General features: G+C 38.7%; 3 protein-coding genes across 4 annotated transcripts in view; 2 read left to right on the top strand and 1 right to left on the bottom strand.

The window, feature by feature from the left end:
* The first annotated feature begins 4,272 nt into the window (after positions 1 to 4,272).
* On the top strand, positions 4,273 to 8,211 carry LOC140926452 (equistatin-like). The gene is made up of 4 exons (XM_073376191.1): positions 4,273 to 4,318; positions 4,866 to 5,069; positions 7,147 to 7,350; positions 8,158 to 8,211. The coding sequence occupies exons 1-4, from the start codon at positions 4,273 to 4,275 to the stop codon at positions 8,163 to 8,165; spliced, it is 462 nt and encodes a 153-aa protein (XP_073232292.1). The 3' UTR covers positions 8,166 to 8,211.
* A 5,450-nt stretch (positions 8,212 to 13,661) lies between these two features.
* LOC140929146 (neuropeptide Y receptor type 6-like) lies at positions 13,662 to 15,663 on the bottom strand. Its single transcript, XM_073379019.1, has one exon. It carries the CDS (start codon positions 15,298 to 15,300, stop codon positions 14,107 to 14,109), a length of 1,194 nt encoding a protein of 397 aa, XP_073235120.1. The 5' UTR covers positions 15,301 to 15,663; the 3' UTR covers positions 13,662 to 14,106.
* Positions 15,664 to 19,363: 3,700 nt separating this feature from the next.
* The window catches only part of LOC140929145 (ATP-dependent DNA helicase DDX31-like), a 26,745-nt gene continuing 23,963 nt past the window's right edge, over positions 19,364 to 22,145 (top strand). For both annotated transcript variants that reach the window (XM_073379018.1, XM_073379017.1), the window contains exons 1-2: positions 19,364 to 19,546; positions 21,847 to 21,999. In XM_073379018.1, the coding sequence (XP_073235119.1) occupies positions 19,457 to 19,546; positions 21,847 to 21,999 (243 nt within the window). In that variant the 5' untranslated portion in view covers positions 19,364 to 19,456. The remainder of the gene's footprint in view (positions 19,547 to 21,846; positions 22,000 to 22,145) is intronic.

The following is a 22,145-nucleotide window of genomic DNA, read 5'->3' as shown; positions in this document are numbered from 1 at the left end:
GGATTCTGAATTTTGACTAATCTTTTTTTGCCCAAGTGTACAGATTTTTTTAAAAGCGTTTAGTAAATAAAGAACGAGTCTCAAATTTAAGGCTAAATAGGTTCTTCTTATTGAGCTCACGGAAATGGCGTTATATAAATTCTTGTATTATTACTGTATTATTGTATAGAGGGCGCCTAACTGGCAAATTTTAGCCTAACAGGTTCTTAGTCCGTTTTTTAAATGAGATAAAAACGTTACGATGCTATTTTTCTTAAAAGGACTTCGAATGAGGAGCTTTTGAAACTGAGAGTTTGTTGTCATCCGAGACGTTATCAATGCTTTTTTTAAAAATCCAAATCAATTCAAACCCAGGCAGAAAAGGCATAGACTGGTCACTTTCACCTTCTTTCCCGTCAGATCGTCTAGATCGAGCGTTTCGCTTTACGGGCGGCCATTTTGGTTTCAAATGTTCCGAGTCTAGCCTGGGATTGTCAAATCTGCTTAGGCGTGTGGGGGACGGTACCAGTGAGTGCTAGATAATGACGACCTTACGAAAAAAGGGGACTGTGAACAGTCCGGACAAGGTCAAACCTTGAAGGTAAGTAAATTGAAAAGAAGTAAATTCGCTATCGAGCGGGTAAGGGATATAGCCAGGTTTTTGGATGTGATCCTTGATGAGGACCTTATATGGACATATCGCTAATGTTGCAAGGAAAGTTTCTTCATTCATTGGAGTAATATCTAGAGCAAACTTTTGTTTTCCCGTTACTTCTTCACCTCCCTTTTATTATTCGTAGTTTATCTTACTCTTATATATTGTGTTTCAGTATGGACAACAACGTATCCCAGCAACTTAAATCGTATTGTTATACTTTAATAACCTGAATAAAAATTATTGGAATTATTTCTAGAAAAACATTTGATGCTCACACTTCACCTATATTTAAAGATTTAAAAATACGGAAGTTCCTGATATTTACCTGTTGCTGTTATTCTGTAAAAAACAATTTTCTAGTTTTAAAGATATATTACAAGTGATAACAAATAGCGACAGTTTTGATTACAAGTAACAATGGAACATTCGACGTGTTCCTTTTTTGTTTTTGTTCACATGTTCCACCTTCCTGTAAATAATTACATTAGCAGGTCTTAGTGTTGTCCTTGTATTCAGTTTAAGATTTGGCAGCTGTAACAAGTTCGTTATGTATATAGAAGACAAGCTTGTAGGTCAGTATTTATGGACATCAAAAGATATTAGATCACACCATATTATCGCATGAAACAGTACTGGGTGCGTCCCAATAGCAGGCAATAGCTTGGCCGTATTCGCTATAATCAAGAGGGTAGACCTCGGTTCTTACGGCCACGACACCTTTCTACATGCAGACATTTGTGTCAACGATAAACAATATACCCGTAAGGCTGCTAGAAAACTAACCTTTTTTTCAGCGGTTATCAAGGACCTAAATAATAAAGACATATAAGTTTTGAAAGTTCTTCCCCCTTCTGCTACCTTCTGTTGGGACAGGTTTGAGAGATGTTTGAAGATTCTAGGTTACTACATTTTCCTTCGTTAAGAAAGACTGATTGACAATATATTAAGAGCCCGGCAACGAAAAAGCATGTTTCAGTCCTCTACTGACAAATTTTAATGAATAATTTAACTTCACTCATTCATTACCTCACATCATCCTTTGCAAAAAAACACATTATTAATTATCACGACCATAACACTCATTAACGGAAATTTTCCAATCAATTGATTCTTCTGTCAAGGATTTCGAGCAGGTTCTAGCTTGACACGGCTGAAAAACTAAAGATGGTTCACTTTTATGTGGTGATGATGGTATTGTTCAGTAACTTTTCAGTGTGAGGCCGGGGCAGGTAAGGGCCTGCATTTCGTCACTATTGATGGTATCCTTTCATATCTGTATAGGCGTTCTGAATGAGCGTGGAATTTTAGACACTGGTGGTACAACGGTAAGCTCAAATTCAAGTACTTTTGTTTACAATGATCAAGTTCTTTTGGATTTGACTGAATCGTTTCATTTAACAAAGTTGCTAATTGTAAGTAATTTTCCCTTAAGGAAGAATAAAAAAAGTTAAATTACGAAGCAAACTGAAATATTACAAGGCTAGCTATTACAACTGACCTGATTTAAGCGTTTATTTTACCCGTTTAGAAAGCACTGGTGATCCCTGCAATCTGATTGCATGGCTCTCAGGAGTGTGATTTGTTCACGAATCACACTATTTTTTTCTCTAAATCACTTCTGCTCTAAATCGCGTCATTTCTGTTTTAAATCGCACCATTTTCGCTCTGTATGGCGTCGTTTCCATTTCGTGTACAAAATGAGAAGTAAAAGCGTTTTTGTTTCCGCTTTTCAACAAAATAGATTATATAAAATAAATTTTGGTATGTAATAAAATGGTAATTGAACTTCCTGTCCTGCAATTTTGGTCTTAAATCGTCTTGTGATTTCAAATAGAACTCACGCTGCGGGCTCGTCCTATTTTAAAATCACGCGTATGATTTCAGACCAAATTGAACTCCACTTAGTTCGATTACCATTGCAAGTCTTCTGTGATTGGCTCTAGGGAGCTAATTTGCATCCATGCGTTTATCTCCAGTTAGAGCCTGGAAGCTTTTCCTCATCAGGCTTTGCTCGTCCAGTCAATAAAAAACGAGGAAAACAAAATAAAAATTAAAAAGTTTAATTTTGAACCTAGAAGTTTTACAAAACCAACGGGAAAAGTAATGAATCTCCGTTTCTTTTTAAGAGTTTTATTTGCATCTCGTTTCAAAACAGAGCAACTGAGGAAACTCTGCGGAATTAAGTTCTTTTAAAATCGTAACAAGTAGACGGTTCACAGAGGGTAACAAGCTTCTTCATAAGAACGGACTTGATTGCAAAACTGATCCAACGTCCAAATTAAAATTGCAGCATAAACACTAATGGTAACAGTAAGGACAGGTATTACGACAATAGATGTTTACTATCGGGGACACGTTTGAGTTGAAGAAAGATTCTTTTGTTGCTATTGTGTTTGTGTTCAAGCAACTTGTTTGCTAAGCGAGAAGATACCAAGAGTCTTCGTTTACATCTTTGTGTTTGCTTCTTTATTCATCATAACTTGTACAGCTCTTACTAACACAGCTAACTCCTAACTCCTAGTCGACTTCTTCTCACTTCCTACCAGATAGTAGCAGTTTTTATAGCCAATCCTCAGGGACATGTTTGGGGTTAGTTGACCGGTGGTATATAAACAAGACAAATAAAGATGTTCTCATTTTCGGTACATAAGGAATAAAAAGGAATGTCAAATACAATGAGTTTGCTTAGAAAGTGAGGAATGAGGTTAAAATTTTTAAAAATATTCCTAAAGTTTGGTGTTTTGGGATAAAAAAACCCCAAACTCGACGGTTATCTGAATTTAACCACGACATAGTTGTATTTAACAAACGCCGCGCAAAGCTGACAGCACGGGACACTCGTGACACAACCTTTTTATCGTCTTTAAATCTAAACTGCAAACTTGATTGTTACAAGTTTTTACAATTGTTCCTCGTTTTTTTTTTTTTTTTTAAGCTAGTTTTTGTTTTTTAGCTAGTTATAAATCAGTTTTTAACGAGAGAGAATATTTATTCTAGGTATGTGCAGGGTCCCATTTAAGAGCACTTATTGGTAAAATTAGCCCCTCTAAAATATGATTTAATATTATGATTATTGTGAAACCTAGAAAAAGAAAAATAAGCTGAATCCTCCGTTGCTGTTTGTGTAACACCTTCATCTGTTCTTAATATTGATTAGTTTATACAGGCGTATTCTTTCAGGGTATAACATAGGCCCTGGTGATACGACGATAAGTCAAAGTAAAGTTCAATTGTTCCATCAGTATTTCCACAATGAAATCAAAAGGAAAGTGTTACCTTAATCATAATCAAATTCAACAACAATGCAACACCGATTTAAATGTCAAAACCTTGAGAGTAGAACTGGGGAGGTTATGTACATGTAATGTATATGTAAAGTACATAGTACGTTTACATTAAGAAAATGAGTAAATAGAAAAATAAGCACCGTCTGTTCTATATTTGGTTTACTGCAGCCTGGTGATCATCAATAGACAGAAAACTGACAAAAGGCACGAATTAACACAATGCTGCAATTGATAGCGCTGTCACTTTTGCATAAACGAGCTAGTTAGCACAGCTGAGGGGGAGGGTTGATTCCATATATATAGGAAGAGTTACATTTTCGATACTTACACAAGTCCTGATCAGCCAACATGTTGCTTCTTATGATAATATCATCTGCCCTCGCTTTTACCAACGGTAAGTACACGAACACTTTATTAAATGCCCTTGTTGAGACAATAACATTGTAGCTGTAAAAAGCAAAGGAGCTGCCAAAAGAAAAAATACTGACTAATTCACTTCAAGAAACAAAAAAATAATTACTGAGTGGTCTGCAGTCGGTTCTTATTGGTCCCCAGTAAGTAGTCGGAATTGAAGAAACCAGTTAGCTGAAATTAAGTCTAGACATGTATAGTTCAGAAATCAATTCACTAAACTGAATTTAGTCAAAGGTTGATATTTTAAAGAGATGTGATACAAAATTGCGGGAAGATTGGAATTAGGGGATTGCAATTCAATACAGGCCATATCTCAAAAGTTTCACACAAATCACATTCATTTGTTGACTTCTTAATTCATGGAATAAATATAAACTTTTACCTCAAGTCTCATCCGCCGCAGTGTATCATGACATAATTGACTTTTCGTCTGCTTGTTTGTATTTTCCATTATATCTGTTTATTTCTACTGTTTAGTTGATTTTATTTCGCTCATTGGTTTTTTTCAACTTTCATATCTTTTTAAGCTGCAACAAAATGTGAACAACTCAGCTCCCAAGCCTCACAAAATGGCGGTTTGTTAGGTTCTTTCGTACCCAAGTGTAACGCTGACGGTAGCTTTAGCTCGGAACAGTGCTGGCCTTCTACCGGGTTCTGTTGGTGCGTGGATAAATTCGGAGAGGAAATACCTGGAACTAAAGTCAGAGGGAAGGCAGACTGTAGCAAGTCAAGTACGTTTGCATGTTTTTTCTTTCTGCTTTGCGTGTTTGTTTTCTGCAAAACCAGTCCAGTTAGGTTTTATTAATTTATATCAAACGATGACGTTTATCGTTCAGTCTCTTGTGTATTCTTCTATTATTATAATTGTTAGGGTTTGTTAAGTAGAAAAACTTTCATTTCGGCGTTTGTTGACTGTAGAGAGTATTCATTACCGAACGATTTAAATAGCTTTGAAAAAGCTTACAGTGGTACAGAAAGTGTCTTTTCGTTTACAATGGGCCCATGGGTCCTGGTTGGTCCGTGGTAAGCATTTCATCATTCACCGTTAAAAAATAACGCTGCTTTAAGGTTGAGCTAACACTGGATTGTAGATTGATAAAAAGATGTCCTTGTAAAATCTGATTTAAAGCCACAGACATATATCGAAATAGAAATGTTCAATGTTTGAAAAAAATTATTATGCGAAGGCCATTCACTTTTCTGCTTTGTTGAGAGTGACGTTATTATTAGTGATTTGTCTTTTTTTCTTTATATTGCTATTACATGTAGTAGTCTGTTATTACCTTCTCGTCCTTTTTAGTATAGTTATCGTATTTAATTTTTCGTACAATTGAGATAAATATCAATAAAAAAGAAAAAGTCTTGTTTTGAAGATAACAGAAAATTTTAGCTTTTATCTTCAAGATCTCTATGCAACTTTAGCTATTTTTCTGAATCATTTGCAAATGTCATGTTCAACCGTAATTTGAAATCATTTCAGAAATCTGTGATTTCATTTCTTTCTAAAAGAAGCGATTTTTTTCAAAAAAATGCACTAATAATGAACTGAGATAAAATATTACTTAAATTCATTATAATAAATTGTTTTTTTTTTTTAATTAGGACTTTCAAGGAACGGACTTCTGTTCCAGCGATTTCTCTAAAATTTACTTGGCATATTTATATATCACTAAAAGCCGATACCTGAATTTGTTATTATTACCGAAGGACACCTGAAGTCCTTTTCAAAGTTTCGCGGCCATCGCGTCTGAATGTTTAAAAAAAGGTATGACGAAAAGTTCGTCAAAGCTCAATGCGTCGGTTCTACCAATGTGTATTTTACGCTATGGCTATTCCGAGTGATTGCTTTAGCTACGTGTCTGGGGTAAAAGTCAATAAATCCAATTAATTCCAAAACTGAAGGACTATGGATAGGGTCGCTAAAGGATAATACGATAAAACCTTTTGGCACCAAATGGCCTGACGAAGCAATAAGGCCTAAGGAGTCTTTTTCACATCTCATCAAAATCTGCTGCTCGAAAACCAATTCAAAGAGAAAATAATTAATGATAGATTTATTGTAATCGAGGGGTCTTTCAATTTATGGTAAATGCTAACGGTTTTCAAATCACTCCCTTCTAAGTTTGTTTACACCTCCTACTCCATGCCCTTTCTAAACTTTATAATAAAAGAATCAAATGAGTTTATTTAAGACTCGCTTTTTATGGAATGGCAAAAATAAGGTGACAATTAACAGCCATGAGGAAGGCATCCTCGGAGACCCAGGGGCAGTTAGTCGGGTCGATAAAATGTTCGTGGTGAAAGTTTACTGTAAGATCGAGACGAGCTCGTCTCGATCTTACAGTAAACTTTCACCACGAACCTTTTATCGACCCGACTAACTGCCCCTGGGTCTCCGAGGATGTGAGGAATGAGGCCTCACCATGATCGATATAGAGTCCACTATTCGAGTTCTTAGTCGATCTAAAACGTGCTTGGAAAATATAAAAAGAGTCCAATTCACCTCGAATAAATGTGCATGGAAACTATATCTCAAGCATTGATATCTAAAAATGTGGTTCTCCTGCTATACAGTTGGAATTATAACGACATTGATGACCTTTCGATTCAATCACTGTTCTATTGTGAAGAAGTATTTTAGAAGGCATTTGCAGCAGATGAGGACAGGCTGGCGTCTCATAATCACACTGTTGACTTACCTCACAGTATCACGACAAAACTCCTTTCGTCTGCTCATTTTTATTTTTCATTCTCGTAGTTGATTTTATTTCGCTCATTGGTTTTTTTCTACTTTCGTGTCTTTTTAAGCTGCAACAAAATGTGAACAACTCAGCTCCCAAGCCTCACAAAATGGCGGTTTGTTAGGTTCTTTCGTACCAAAGTGTAACACTGACGGTAGCTTTAGCTCGGAACAGTGCTGGTCTTCTACCGGGTTCTGTTGGTGCGTGGATAAATTCGGAGAGGAAATACCTGGAACTAAAGTCAGAGGGAAGGCAGACTGCACCAACAAAGGTAATGTCGTGTAATTTTCAGCAAGATATGAACCGGGACGATATATCCCTGGATTATGTGCGCTAACAGCTTAGCTGTCCCGAAGAACGTTCCTTTAGAAGATATGTTTGACCAGTTTGGCTTTACAACTGAGCCGGGAAGTAGGATAAGAAACAATAACTAACACAGTTGAATTCCCTTTTGTATATATAGCAGATTAAACTGTTCTACTGTTTTCATCACACAATGAGAACTGAACTAGAAAAAGCACATACGGGTAGTGGTCTTCTTATTTTGGCTTAATAAGGAAGGTTGTGGATATTTCTCTCAAAAAATGACCAACCGTATAGATATCATGGTCTGCTTGGTCAAGGTTACTATGCCGACGGACTAAGCCGAATTTCAAGTACGCCTACAAAAGAACTGGCCGCCAAAAAAGCTAGAATTTCACCAGAAGACGATGGGTTGGTTATTTAAACGAAGTCTAACCGTAACTTAGGCCGTGGTTTACGAATGTCTCTTTCTTAGTGAGTTAATTTAAGAAGAAATGTGCTTTTCCAGTCTACGCCATGTGCTTTATTGAAATTGCTCACCATAGATGGTGTTTAGATAAAAGCGTTGGGCAATGATAATGGCTTAGAACGCGGTTTTGTTAAACACGGGCTAAACTCTGTTTAAATAACTGGTCCGATATGTTTCTATTTTGCGAGGTTGTTTATGCGTTTGGAAAGCCTGTTTTGGTCTGCCATCTTGTTTAGGGTACACAAGAGCCCGGAGATCAAAAGATATTTTCTGAAATACTAAATAAATTTGTTGTTTCCATTGTAGGCCAATGAAGCATACCTGCAGCTGTTGATCAATATTACGGAAAGGTTTCAAAAACTAAATTATTGAGTCTATGAAATAAACTTGCATGATTGACTGAAGCTTCATTTGTGTGGGTCGTCACTCTTTTTTGGTAGAAAAGAAGAAAGGATCATTTAGATTGTTTGTTTAATTGTTGATATGCCTCGTATCCAGTATCCTCTCCTCACTGTTTGCATGTGTTTGGGGAGAATACTTCATCCGTTTCGTTCTCTGGTAAGGGTAATCACGGGTAGTGGAAATGACAACAGTAGTTGTACGCCATGTATTAACGGTAAAGTCCGGTGTCGGACGTCAGTATACAATGGGGCCACTGGCTGCCTCTACTGATGGGTCCCTTTTATGAGCTTGGGGTCAGTGATATTTGTGGTAAGTGGTCATAAGTGAGGTGACAAAAGAGGAAGAAGTAGACCAACCGACGAGACTTTCCCCACTGTACTGTTTTCGAAGTAGTTTGTGTGATTTGAAGTCCCCTTCTTAGTTCACAGTTGCCTAGTCCCTAGGCCTCATTATTTCGCACGGCCAAAGCGTTTCGGGTCACGTGGTCCAAGCGAAAATGTGAGGCGTTTCCCGCCCGTTCGCCTCAGATACGTCACCGAAATGAATTGACCGATAGGGACTGGGAAAACGCCGTACAAGGACTAGGAAAAGTTCATAGCTGATGAAAGAGAAATTAAGGAGACAAGCTCCATAATCTGTACACAGATAATGATCCTTAACACAGCCAGCATGACTTTCCGTTTTTTTTTTTAACCCTGACCGGGCTTTAAATCTGGGCCTCCCGTATTACGAAATACTTGGTTAACTGTTTACGTACCTTATTGGTTATTAATTTCGCGGGATTTCATTTTCGCGATTTCAGCAGGCAAATATGAAAAAAGGGTAGCCTGCGAATACAGCCGTTTCTCCTTCAACTCCACGCCGCTGTTGCTGCAGGCAACTACTGACTGGCTGCCTTATTCCGGCACATACAATCGTCAGACTAAACTTAAACTGGAAAAAGATTATAGTTCAATCGTTATTACAGTTTATAAACCTAAGGTGAAAATTTCCAATGATATCTAGGCAATAATGCTGTAATTTCAAGCAATCTTCCACAATCAAAGGCAATACTACGAGGCAAAGATGGAGACCTTGCAAATCTATGACATAAAGGAAACATCAATGAAGACGTCAGTGGGAAAAATAAATACAGATTTCCCAGACTAGAGAACTTCGAAAATAAATAGACTAGTTCAATTTGTAGACTTGTAGTTTCCATTGGCCGATGACGTACTGCAAGAAGAGTGCGTGACAGCCAAGTACAAAGCTACCCTTATCATGACACAAACGTAACGTCAGACGAATATTTGAAGTTACTTCTAGTAGTTGAAAGTTAAATCATTGATATCTCAAGTATTTATAAAGTGCAACGCGACTTCACATCTTAACAACTGCGAAAATCTATCAATCTAAAATATAGAACAAAGTGAATCTGCAATATCGAATCTATTTACCGTAGAGTTCCAGTAATTGCGTCAACGTTCTGAGAAACGTTATGCCTCAATACACCACTAAACAGGATTTCCTTCACGTCCTACTCTATCGATGGTCGAGTATTCTTCAGGGTATTTGCTTTTTAATACGCGTGTTTGTAGACACGAAAATCAAGGGCGTTGATTTGGGGAAAATTACATCATTGGCAAAAAGCCAGAACGTGATCAACTACGCGCATCACCTTAATCATCGCCGAAAATAAACCACACGCTCATCACGAGTCTCATTTGCATAAAATGAAAGTCGTCACGATCCTTATTCCCAGTTTTCACGGTCTCCCCTGCGAACGCCTGGGAGCACGACCTCCCTTTTGTGTCCCAAATACGAAAAAGAAAAACGGGTTGCAGATTTTGACTCTCGGTGCTACGGAACGTATATCTTTTACTATAGTTCATTTTATACACACTTTAGCTTTGGAGATTTATAGGACTCTTAAGAAAAGCATTTTTTGTGACTCTTACAAACAGCGTTTTTAAGAGCTAAAAGAGTCCTTTAAAAGTCCTTAAAAGGACTCTTACGAACGGCGTTTCTAACAGCTGTTACGAAATGCGTTTTAAGAAATGTCGCGAAGAGCCTTTTTAAGAACTCTTACGAAAGGCGTTTTTAAGGAGTCTTAGAAACGGCGTTTACAAGGATCTTAGGCACGGCGTTCATAACAGGAGTCTTAGGAGCGGCGTTTTTAAGGAGTCTTAGAAACGGTGGCCGTTATAAGGAGTCTTGCAAACAGCGTTATAAGAGTCTTACGAACGACTTGGTGGAAATAACTTAGTTTTTGAGGATTAAATTATCTAATATGCCCACTCAGTAGACAGGATTTATATAGCTGGGCGTTGTGGATGGCAGTAGTATGTTATACAGGGTGTGCCATCTTTCCTTTTCAGTGCTTTTCTTGCATGAGGGTCTGTGCACAGCTACTGATAATGATCCGGTAACTCATTGGGTGGAGTTCCTCTAATCCCCTTTTTTAACTGTATGTACTGTCAACGACACCTCACGGTTACGGACACTCCTATAATACGAACAACAGCTAGATGCGTAAGAAATAGACTACAGACCTTTGACAAAAAATAAAAATAAATAAATTATGTTGGGCACTAACTTGAGATCCCGAAATTGTACCGCACAATAGCAGACCAAGACTGTATTACAATATCGGAACACAGTTACTGTTGCAAAATTTATGGTACAAAAAATACGCATCCTTCGCGCAGACGTGTCCTATTTCCTTTGTTACTTCGGAAACAAGGCAAATAGGAGACGTCTGCACGCAGGCAAAAAAATACGCTTGCCGTTACTTCTGTTCATCAACGCTGTTTCTGTGTGTTTTATTTTTATCCAGTTACGATGGCCTAACAACAAAAATTTGCGCCGGATTTTAAGCTTCTTTCAAGGAAACACAAGTTTTCCCTTATTCCGAAGGGCGGGTTTAGTTTGATTTCGTTGAGTAGTCTGCCCGGGTTTTAGACAAAGGATCATGACGTCTCAGCGACCCCCTCCATTCCCCAAATCCCCCAACGGCTGGAATTGTGTCATATTGCCTAAATATCCCTACACCTAACAGGTCTGTAGGAACGAAGGTTAGCACTGCTAATGGCGCCTACTCGACTGTTGTGGGCCGAGAGCCCATCCCCGCGCCCTCGCCAACTCTTAAAAGTCGAATAAGCTCTAATGCAGACTGGGGCATTCATTTTTAAAAGCACCTTTAAATACAATTTGTTGCCAATTTCAGGCTGTCCTCAGGAATTTTTAACCTGTATTCTAGCACGTGAAAAAATATGATCTGCTACGTAACATTTGCAAACTTTGTCTTTACCTAATGACGAGAATACTAGCCAAGCCGGTATAATATAGATATTATGTTACGTTAATGATGTATATGAAATAAATCATATAAGAACTGCGGAAATGAAATCAAATGAAGAATGATCCTTGCAGTTGTGAACGCAATGTAAATTATGCAATTGCGTAAGAAGCTTGAAAAAAATTCAGGAGTTCAACGGGATTTAGCATCGCACCGGTATCAAATCCTGTTGAAGTCTTGAATTTTTTATTCAGGCTTCTCTTACGCAATTGCGTAAATTGCGTTAACAACTGCGAGCGGACCATTCTTCATTTAACAAATATCATAGATGGGCTGTACCAGACGATAGAAAAATAAAAGGGACCGGTGTCCGCCGAGTGTCCACTCAAAAAGTACGTGATTGTGATAGTGGAGGTTATTGGCCTTTATACAAACCAGTATGACTGAAGTGTCCAAATTTTGACAACCTGTAAGGGTTTCTGGTGACAAAATCGTTAGCAACATCAATTATAGCCTGTTCCAGGCTCTCAGATAGTGGCACGCAAAAACTTGGCGGGGTGACAAAAAGGAAAAAGGATAGGAAGCCCCTACTCCCCCCAGTTTTCTCTCGTTTTATTTTCGTGTTTGCGCTTTCTCAATTCAGCGGACCCAACTATCTCGGAGCCTGGAACAGGCTACAACAATTAGATTTAGGTTGTCCGCGTCTTCCTTGTATACTGACATCAACATAAGGTTGTCAGGCATCCTTTCTTTGCATTATGGTAGACCTAAGGTAATTATCGATTCTTCTTAAGGCACTGAATAACCTTTCACTCAAAAACATTTGCGGCAGGCATAACTAATATCAGTTTCACCAAAACTGTTGCAATCTCACTGAATAAGTCTATCATGGATGACACAAAGGCTATGGAACTTTCTTGAGCTTTCATTTTCAAAATAGAAAGTTGCGTTTCAAGAAGTCCCATGTTGAGTCCCATGTTTATATCTGAGCCATAAAAGTTACAGATTGATAATAGCTCACTTGAGAAATCGTCTCCTGAAGCTCTATTGAGTGGCAAGTTTTCAACATTAGTAGAGACTTTTTCGGGGACTTTATACCGTAGTAAGCGGGTTCAATATGGAGAAGATGTAAGACCTTTCTTTTCCCTGGGACAACGCTCCCTTGTGCTTGCACTCGATGTAGTTTCTCACATCCCTCCGGTGTGATGTTTAAGTAGCACTTAAGAGCTGCGAAGAGTCTAGAATTTTTTATTGGGGAAATTTTATTGAAAATCGTCAGGAGCCGTGTTGTTTCTTACACTCCTTTAGTGTCTAGAAGTCGTTAAAAGCAGTTTCCAGCCGTTTCCAAGTGATTTGGGGGGGGGGGGGGGGGGTCTTAGTTTTCTACACACCGGCGGGCTTATGTAGAAAACGAAGACCCTGCTCAAAATTTTGTATAATTGAAGATTTTGTTGTTTCTTACACATATAAGGTCGAGATATCCGTTTCTAGATATTTATAAATGATTTTGAGGGAGGTCTTCGTTTTTGGGTCTTAGGTCTTAGGTCTTCGTTTTCTACCCACCCACGCTAAAACTACTCTTTCATTGTTTACTGTAAACGATCCTTGCTAACAATAGCCTGCGTAGCAAGCGTTTCCTCGCGAGGTTCGTCTAGAAAGCTGGGACAAGAGCAAAAAAAAATGAATGACGGGGGAGGGGGAGGTAACTTTCCCGCAATCACTCGATTGGAAACGCTTGCTACGCAGGCTATGCTAACAACTCCCTTCTGTGAATTTTGACATGTCAACCATCACGCACACGTGAGAATTAGGCCAATCTTCAGGCACATAAAAAGGCACATATTAAAGAAACCCGTGAGAAACCCACTTATCAGAAACGCTCACATATGTCCTTGCGACTCTGAAGGATATTAGACGGACTATATATATTAATGGTTTACCTTAGTGCGTGGGCCGGCTGCAACTCAGGCTACAAAATACCATACTAAGAGGCATTATGGCTCTTAACCATACACATTGTTTGGATAACTGAAAAAAATATTTTTTATTACACCAAAAAGCGCAATGAAAACTCAAATTGTTGACACATACTAACAAAAAGGTACATTGCTTTCTATCCATTTTGGTATTTTCCTTTATCACCTGGTGGTGTTTTTTTGTAATGTTCATTGTTATTTCAAAACCAGTCCATCCAGAGTACGTGCCAAATGTCCGAATATTCAGAGCGGACTACTTTGTCATGCACGTTCTCTCTCCATTAAATTATGCATCTCTTTAGTTTTGTCAAGGTCTGGCAAGTGATAAGTTAACCACTTCCGATCCTATGAAGGCTTTTATAAACCTCTTATAAAACAGAATAAACAGGTATCAAGTTTGTTTTGGACTCTGGCGATAATTGAATAATTGCTTGTTTAACAACTCTTTTGTTCAAATATATTGACGTTATTAGTATTGCGATAACTGAAGCTCTTTATAATTTGTCTCACACAGTTTTTATTTACTACAGAGGCGCGTTAACTTAATTTTGCAAATGCTGTCACGAAAGAATCCGCAATATCCTCTACTTGCTTTCTTAATTATATGCGAGTAACCAGTGGAGTTGTCGGAGTTTCAGCGTTGGTTTCTCCACGCGCTGCGAGTGAAGTATGAAGTTCTTGAAGATGAAGAAGGTGAACGTCATGGCTGAAACCATTAGTAAGACTCTTATCAGCTGTTTTTATCTTAACGAGATTCCTTAGACGTTGAGCAAAGCGATAGAGGAACGCCTTCAGTTCCTTTCTGAAATCTTTCGAGACTATAGAGTAAATAAGCGGATCTGACGCTGAATTTACCACAACCCCAATAACACACACATGGTAAATCAAAAAGAAATATTTGTGGAGAACAATATCCCCCCAAAATAACTGCAAAACTCGCAGGACATTAAGCGGAAGCATGGATATAGCAAAGACAACCACTATAGGAGTGAGAATCTTCTTTGCTTTGGCGTTTTGCTGCATTCTTTTTCCTTCCTCTGAACTGTCAATCACGGAATTCTCAAGCTTCCTTTCTGGTGAGCGCCTCTTTATACTTGACTTGTGGAAATGGTTACTTTGCTGAAGCTGACGGGATATTTTCACGTAAGTGAAGATGATTATCCCAAGAGGTAAAAGATACCAGAATATAGCCAGGGAAATTATATAGATCCATTGCATAGTGATTGACCATTCAACTAAACACATTGTTCCTGTACTATGTTCCTCATAGTCCATAACAATAAGCAAAGGCAATGAAACAACGAGAAAGGAGCTGATCCATATGACCAGAAGCCCCCATTTCAGAGATTTGTTGGACGAGTCAGAACATCCTCGGACTCCGGAGGTGGCAGTTATCTTTCTATAGCGTTCAATGGCTATTGCGGTAATCGACCAAACTGAAACTCCAAGGAACATCTCCGCTAAGGGATAGAAGCACAGACAGAAAGCCTTGCCAAGCGGCCAATGCGAAGGGAGCTGCTCCTTAACCACTGCTATAGGAAAGTTGATTGTCAAGACCCCAATGTCTGCGAAAGCGAGATTCCGGATAAAAAGTTTTAGTCCAGAACGAAATCTGCGCTGGCGCGATATGATGAAGGCCACCATTGCGTTTCCTATGAATCCCATGAAAGCCAATGCCACCTCGATTATTAGTCGCGCAATCAACATGCCTGCTGGCTCTTGAAAAGAATGATCCAGCGTCGATGATCCTTCGGACTTGTCAGTAACATTATTCATTTCTTTTTCTTCCATCATCTCACTCGGCTGTCGTGATGTAGACTGGCTATGTAAAACAAATTCTGAACTTATAAGCAAGCGATAAGCAAATTAGCTTATCGGAAGAGATTTGATTTTAAAATCGCCTATACTTCCGATAATATATTGCAATGTACGTATGCCGCCATCTGTTGAAAATAAGTGACCATTCAGAAGTGTTATCAAGATTTAAGGCGACGCACCTAGTTCAAAACTGCAGGAGCTTGAATTAGCAGGGTATTTTCTTGAATGATATGGAACATTTCACTTTTACAGCAAAGAGGAATATTTCATGATATAGTACAGGATCACAAACCTGATCTCATTCAATGAATACCAAGTGAAACCTAACCTCTTGAACTTGAACTCCTCCTTTATATTCACCCGCAAAACAGTTGGGGGTGGGGGTAAGTACTTATGTAGTCTGTACTGTAGTGTGGTTTCGGAGCAAAGAAAGGCTGAGGTTCGGTTTTTAGCGGCGCGAAAAATGGAACGAGAGCAACGTTCCTCCAAACTCTCGTTCCTCGTTCTTTGCTCAGAGACCGCACGGAAACGCTTGTTCGCGTGCAGGCTGTTAGGCACAAACGTGAATGGGGAGGCGGGGGTCGGGGGGAGGGGGTGGACAGGGTTGGTAAAGAGAGGCAGTTAGTGCATTTGTTGTTTAAGACTCTGAAACGTTTCCGATCTCACCCAGAATCCAGGCTCAATTTCTTATCTAGAGCAAAGATCTCGTAGTCGGTACCTTTGAGGTAAATAAATACGATTCTATACCAAAACTACAGTACAGTCAACTATCCGGCCCTGAGACACCTCGCAAGTTACGGACACGTTGATTAACTATTAGCACGGACAACACCTGAACACGAAGCAAAATTTACAGGAACTTATGCATGGTTCAATTTGACTTGTTGCCATTTCCCACGGGCAACTCCCGGGACAAGTCAAGCCCTTCGGATCCCGGGTTGAGGAATAGTTTGAAGCGGTCCTTTCTCCGGGGTAGGGGGTGGGGCAAACAAAAAAACTGTCTTCTCTTTGATTTTGCGATGTATGTGTCATTTCTCGATGGCTGTGGACCTCAAGACTACGTCTTTTTAAGGAAAAACGCAGGAATTTGTCGGAGAGTGGTTGGAGAGGAATAACCTATCAATATTAAAGTATGTATATATAAAGGTACTTTATAGAAAAATTGAAAAGAATGTGCGTATCATGCGTACTCGAATGGATCTTATTTTTTGGAAAAGAAGGAAACAAATATTTTTTCAGCTTCAGCCTAGCTTTAATGATAAGAAAAGTTATATGAAAACGGATACAAGACTTTTGATGTATATAGATAAACAGAGTTCAGTCCAGTGTTCTTATGAAGTGTTCTATCAAGAGGCGCTTTTTTAAGAGTTTTTCCGGCTTCTCCGTTTCCATTTTCAAAAGAAATGTTCATGTTTTAACTACATTATGACGTCGGTTATCCTTCTCTCAATAGCGTTTATAGAGGTTGTGAAAACGTGTGTCCCCAATTAGCTAACTGTTAACACTAAAATAAAGTCATTGCTATTATTACCAAAACGTCTGGTTTTGCTTTTGTACGGATAAAAACGATATACCAAAAAAAACGCATATGAGGTCGATCAGGAGCTCGGGGGTGGGGAATTGGAGAATAGACCTCCAAGAAAGAAAAAAATTGTCAATTTTCGGGTGTATGCCCCGGGGGGGGGGGGGGGGGTGCATGGTTATAAGGCATTACTGCAGCCGCTAACTGGCGCATGGCGGTCCTGAGGATCCTCGTAGTGTCAGATGTTTTTTCGTCTAATCAGATTCATGTTTCATGCTGTAACACTGTAAGAACCTACAGTAATAAAAATAAAGCGTAATGTTGTTTGTTGCTTTTTTCATCGTATAACTCTGTGGAGTTTCATAATCAAAGTTCCCGGTAAATTAATAAGAGGAAAGAATAACAGGTTGACATTATGTCTTGTTCCTAAAACGCCAACTCTGTCAGTGAGAGACCTTCCATTTCTCTACTCTTTTAAGGGACACTATTCTAAAAAATCAGGCAGTAAGAAATCATAAAAACCGGTAGATGAAATTGCATATTTCTCCACAGGTTTTTTATGTGAACAGTTTTCTTTCTATATAGTAAACCTTTTTTTTATAGAGAGAAAACTGTTCACATAAAAACCCATAAAACAGCCATAAAACTGCCCGTGGACCACACATGAGAGACGCAACACACATTTTAAGTAAGGTAAGCTAGTTTTTTTATTGAAATCCTTTTATTTTCGCAGGTTAGAGAAACGATAGGTTTTTTCCAATACAAATCCTTATATTTTGAATGTTACGCAACAATGCCGTGCTCGCCGATGCTCATATTTCGAGCTTGGGCTACCTGTGATTTTTCTCTTGTGGAAGGCATATTGGATTATTGGCACCTAAACAAGCGGTCAGTATAAAACACGGACTGCGGACTGCGGACCACGGACTGCGGACTGGGTATAAAATACGGACTAGGTATAAAATGCGGACTCCGGACTGAGTATAAAACACGGACTAGGTATAAAACGCGGACTACAGACTATGTATATAAAAACGACTTTAGAAAGGTAAAACCGAGAGAAATGGAAAGCGGACTAGCAAAAACAGTAGTCCCAGCTTTAACATTCCTCACGAAGTCTATTCTTCCCACGGAGAAGGAAGGTCATGCCCATTCCTCAAGGCAACTGAAATTAAACTCTGAATTTTATAAAAGGAGGGAGTTAGAAGAGATTTCAATTTGCAGTTTTAAACCAATAAGAAGCAGCGAATTTAAAAAAAATAGTATTGATGTAAGTCAGATCAGTAAAATTCTTATCGGATGTCACAATTCCGTTTCAAATAAAGGCTTGGGAATATGAGGACTGAATGAAGAGCTCAGACGAGAAGGTCAATGTAGGGCATTCCACGATGCACAAAAGCAGTATTGGGGGGGGGGGGGGGGGGGAGGGATTACTCACATACGTGAACAATAACCGAAATGAGTCATCCAACGTTATGTTCTAAGCGATGATTATGATGACATGATTTACACCCTGCTCCTAATCCCCGGAGGGTGGTACCACTGGGAATTCTTGGTGGGGGTGTGGTGCCCGGTTCTCCGAATCCTGACGTTATTGCAGACCAAAAAATGCCATTTTCCACATCCGTTTTCAGACCAGATCTCTAAAATCCATACCCATTTTCGGACCTGGCCTAATTTAGCCTGTTCCAGGCTCTCAGATAGTTGGGGAGACTCGCCAGTTCTCACTCGTTTTATTTTCGTGTTTTCGCTTTCTCATTTCAGCGGACCCAACTATCTCAGAGCCTGTAACGGTTTAAGTCTAATTAGGCAGAAATTATGTCATCATTACCAAGTTAGAGCGGAAACAAAAAAATTCTCCAAATACATTTCGAATTGGCACATTTCTATTTCGTTCTTATTCATTTGGAATTGAAACGATAAATCCGTCCATTCATGTACGCTCCCGTTGTTCCCTCGAAAACCATACCCGATTCCACACCAAAACGGGCAAAGTGTTTTCAGACCAAAAAGGCCCAAAACTCCTACCCTTTCATTATATAAGGAAGTACCACCCCCGATCCTGACCCCTTTCATGATTGTTAGAGACCGAGACAAGGTCTAAAAATGGGTGAAGAAAATAGCATTTTGACCCGGCTCATGATTCAGAGAACCGAGCGACACACCTCCACCAAGACTGATTTATAGCAGTATTTACAACTTTAATTCACGTGTCTTGCTATTTAGCGATCTTTTGATCTTATTTTTCCTTACCTAGAACCAATTAGCACCATTTTTACCAAAGTAGTCCGTAGTCCGTATTTTATACCCAGTCCACAGTCCGCAGTCCGCGTTTTATACTTTGTCCGTGTTTTATACCCAGTCCGTGTTTTCCAGTCCGCGTTTTATACCTAGTCCGTATTTTATACCCAGTCCGCAGTCCGTAGTCCGCAGTCCGCAGTCCGTGTTTTATACTGACCGCTAAACAAGGCAGAGAAAAGCTAACAAGTCACATTGTGTCGCCTACATAAAATGCCAACCGCTTATTTTGAATTTCCACGTGCGCGAGTGTCTCAAACATGGCGGATTGCTTGTAGTTTTTGCAAGTAGGGCCCACAAAATAATTGAAGCATGGACGACGACGGGCTGCTTTTGAATCTATATTCATATAGTGATGGACACGATGTAGAAACTCAAACAAAAACAGACAGGAGATCAAAGGTACCTTTGTGATAAAAATCTATTACATGGACACATGTAAGTTTTATGTCCCTCTGACCCTGTCGTCTGCAAAAAAATGATGTTATTACTTCAACTTCAAAAGTAACAGCATCCAATATCCCCTTTACATCGTTAATCGCTAGATCTATTCTTAAAACCAAACGGAAAGTTTAACTGAGAGTTCCTTAATTCCTGGCTAGCTACAGCTATTCAGGTAGTTTAGAATCGATTCTTAAACTAAACTTTAAGCTTAAGTTAAAAAAGCAACCAAGGAACCATCAATGATTCTCAAGGCTGTTGGTGGGGGAATTAGTTCTATAAAAGACCGAAAAGGCGGTCAAAAAACACCCAAAGCTGAAAAAGCGCAATAGACCTCGATCAAAACCACAATTGGAAAACAAACCTTGAATACAAAACCATCATAAACCGAAGATTTACACACCTCAATTTTGAAAACCCTAATAGATCTGAAACATTGGTGACTTGTGGAACACAGGGACTAAACAATTTACACCATCTTCATTCTAAATATTAATACCAGTATAGTATCAGCACTATCCATGGATGCTACGGTCGTAAAACTGGAATTTAAATAGTCTCAGTTCATACAATGTATTTTAGGACAATTCACAAAGATCCTCGATTGATCAGCAATTAAAGAGGACTTTGGGGAAATTTTGCAATCACAAAAAGCTATTCCATAGCTCTAAAAACCTTCATCAAAAATCCAGAATCCCACATTGCAGATTTGAGAACTTAGAGGTGAATTTGATTTGATTGAATGTTGCAGCAATCAGTCCCCTGTGACCTGGATAGACTGTAAAATAAACACGTCTAAAATAGATTAACATGTGACTGCGCAGAGGAATCTAACCAGCACAGTTTGTTACTTCATCATTAACAGGAACTTATGGTGACTTTCACTGTGATATGATAAAAGTAATTGACTCAATGTTTCCTAGCCCTCTCAATGCTGACACATGGACAAAGAAACTTCAAACCAAATTGGAAAAACCAAAAACCACATCATACAACAATTGCAAAAAATGGCCTGTATTTTTGCCAAAAACCAAAAAATTCAAAAACTGCAAATTGTGATGGTTACCAAAACTGAAAGGCTGAAGTTTATCAGTGCAAAACCTGAAAAGCTGAACTAAAAAATAGCCAAAACTGAAAAACCGACATCCCCAAATTCCCAATGCCCCTCTCTTGTGGGACTCGGCTGCAAAACAATTTCTTGTTGGTTATTTCAACAAAAACTTCTTCTTTGGGGTATTAAATGTATACAGCTATTTCTAAAAACATTGTCGGAAGAAAAGCAAAAAGTTTAAGCCAAGACCGAAAGGTAATATGGGATTTTTATAATGACCTGCTGCAGGTCCTATAGGAGTTTTGTGGCCACTCAAGTATGTCCCTGAGAACAGTATGGAACGTCTATCTGTAAGTGAGAGTATTTCTAAACGTTGGACAACTCTTAAAACAGAGGTGGTTGGAGGGCCTTCAAGCAGTAGGGAGCTTAAGCAATACAATGATGGCAAAAGAGACCGTGAACAACAACAGGTTTAAATTAGCAAAACAACAACTAAATTTGCATGTGAATCACGCTTTTTTGTCCGTGGCCGTTGTTGCCCGACTACGGCTTGAAATGCCTCATGTTTTATAGGGGAAGTGAACAGCTGACCACAATTTTCTTTTCTTTTTTCTTTTTTTTTGAACTTAAAACTAGTCCTGTAGAATTCATTTCCAGTGGAATCGCTGTCTTTTAAAAAATTGAACAAGGTGGAATAAAGGCGATGTGGTTACAAGTCCTTACATTCTCACATGCTGGTGTAGTGCAAAATATTACCTGCCGTTGACTTTGGCGAGCTTTAACTAATTCTTGAGTAGGAACCATTATTTGGAAAAATGTTTGTTTATAATATTTTTTTTTCACCCACTTTGTTACTACATTATGCAAACTGTGTAAAATTTAATGTCATTTTTCCTTGCTAATTAGCTGAACAGAATTGCCTTCAAAGATGGGAATAAGCAAGAGTGCACTTTGACTGAAACATAATTTTACCTTGTGCTTTTTTAAAAACTAAAATGATAAGTGTGGTTCAGTATAAATGACGAATAAAAATCAGTGACCAGTTTAGTGGAGTGTTTGTTTGCCAGCAAAAGGCAGATTTGAAACAACCCACATTACCTTGCGGTCTTGGCTTGAAGACTTTTTGCTTTTCTTCCGACAACTTTTTTTGAAATAGCTGTATGTGCATGCAGTGTAATAATATAATTCTTGTTTTATTTTGTCAAATTAGTGGAAAGAAAGGAGATTACTGAAAAGACAACAATACTTGAAGCCTGTAGCTACCCAGAAGGCAAAGACATCAACAAAAACATCAACCGTACTCCATGATCAGCACAAAGGATCTTATACCAACAATTTGCCAAATCTAAGCAATGGCTATGCAGTAAGATAAAAATAAGTATTGGTAAAAACATACAAAGTATAAAAAGCCTTCCTGCTAATGTAACTATGTAACTGCACCAAATAATGTAGCCCAGGACAAGGAAGGAAACAGGTCTAGAATTTGCACACACCTTGAGGGGTTTGTCA

Source organism: Porites lutea, chromosome 2 (assembly GCF_958299795.1).
Source record: "Porites lutea chromosome 2, jaPorLute2.1, whole genome shotgun sequence".
Lineage (NCBI taxonomy): Eukaryota > Metazoa > Cnidaria > Anthozoa > Scleractinia > Poritidae > Porites > Porites lutea.
This window is presented reverse-complemented; position numbering and strand designations above follow the sequence as displayed.

Bases quoted from the DNA above. Each gene is read 5' to 3' on its own strand.
- LOC140926452 (XM_073376191.1), top strand. From the start codon at position 4,273: ATGTTGCTTCTTATGATAATATCATCTGCCCTCGCTTTTACCAACG. The intron at 4,319-4,865 runs GTAAGTACACGA...TATCTTTTTAAG, and splicing joins TGCCCTCGCTTTTACCAACG to CTGCAACAAAATGTGAACAA. The intron at 5,070-7,146 runs GTACGTTTGCAT...TGTCTTTTTAAG, and splicing joins GGCAGACTGTAGCAAGTCAA to CTGCAACAAAATGTGAACAA.
- LOC140929146 (XM_073379019.1), bottom strand. From the start codon at position 15,300: ATGATGGAAGAAAAAGAAATGAATAATGTTACTGACAAGTCCGAAGGA.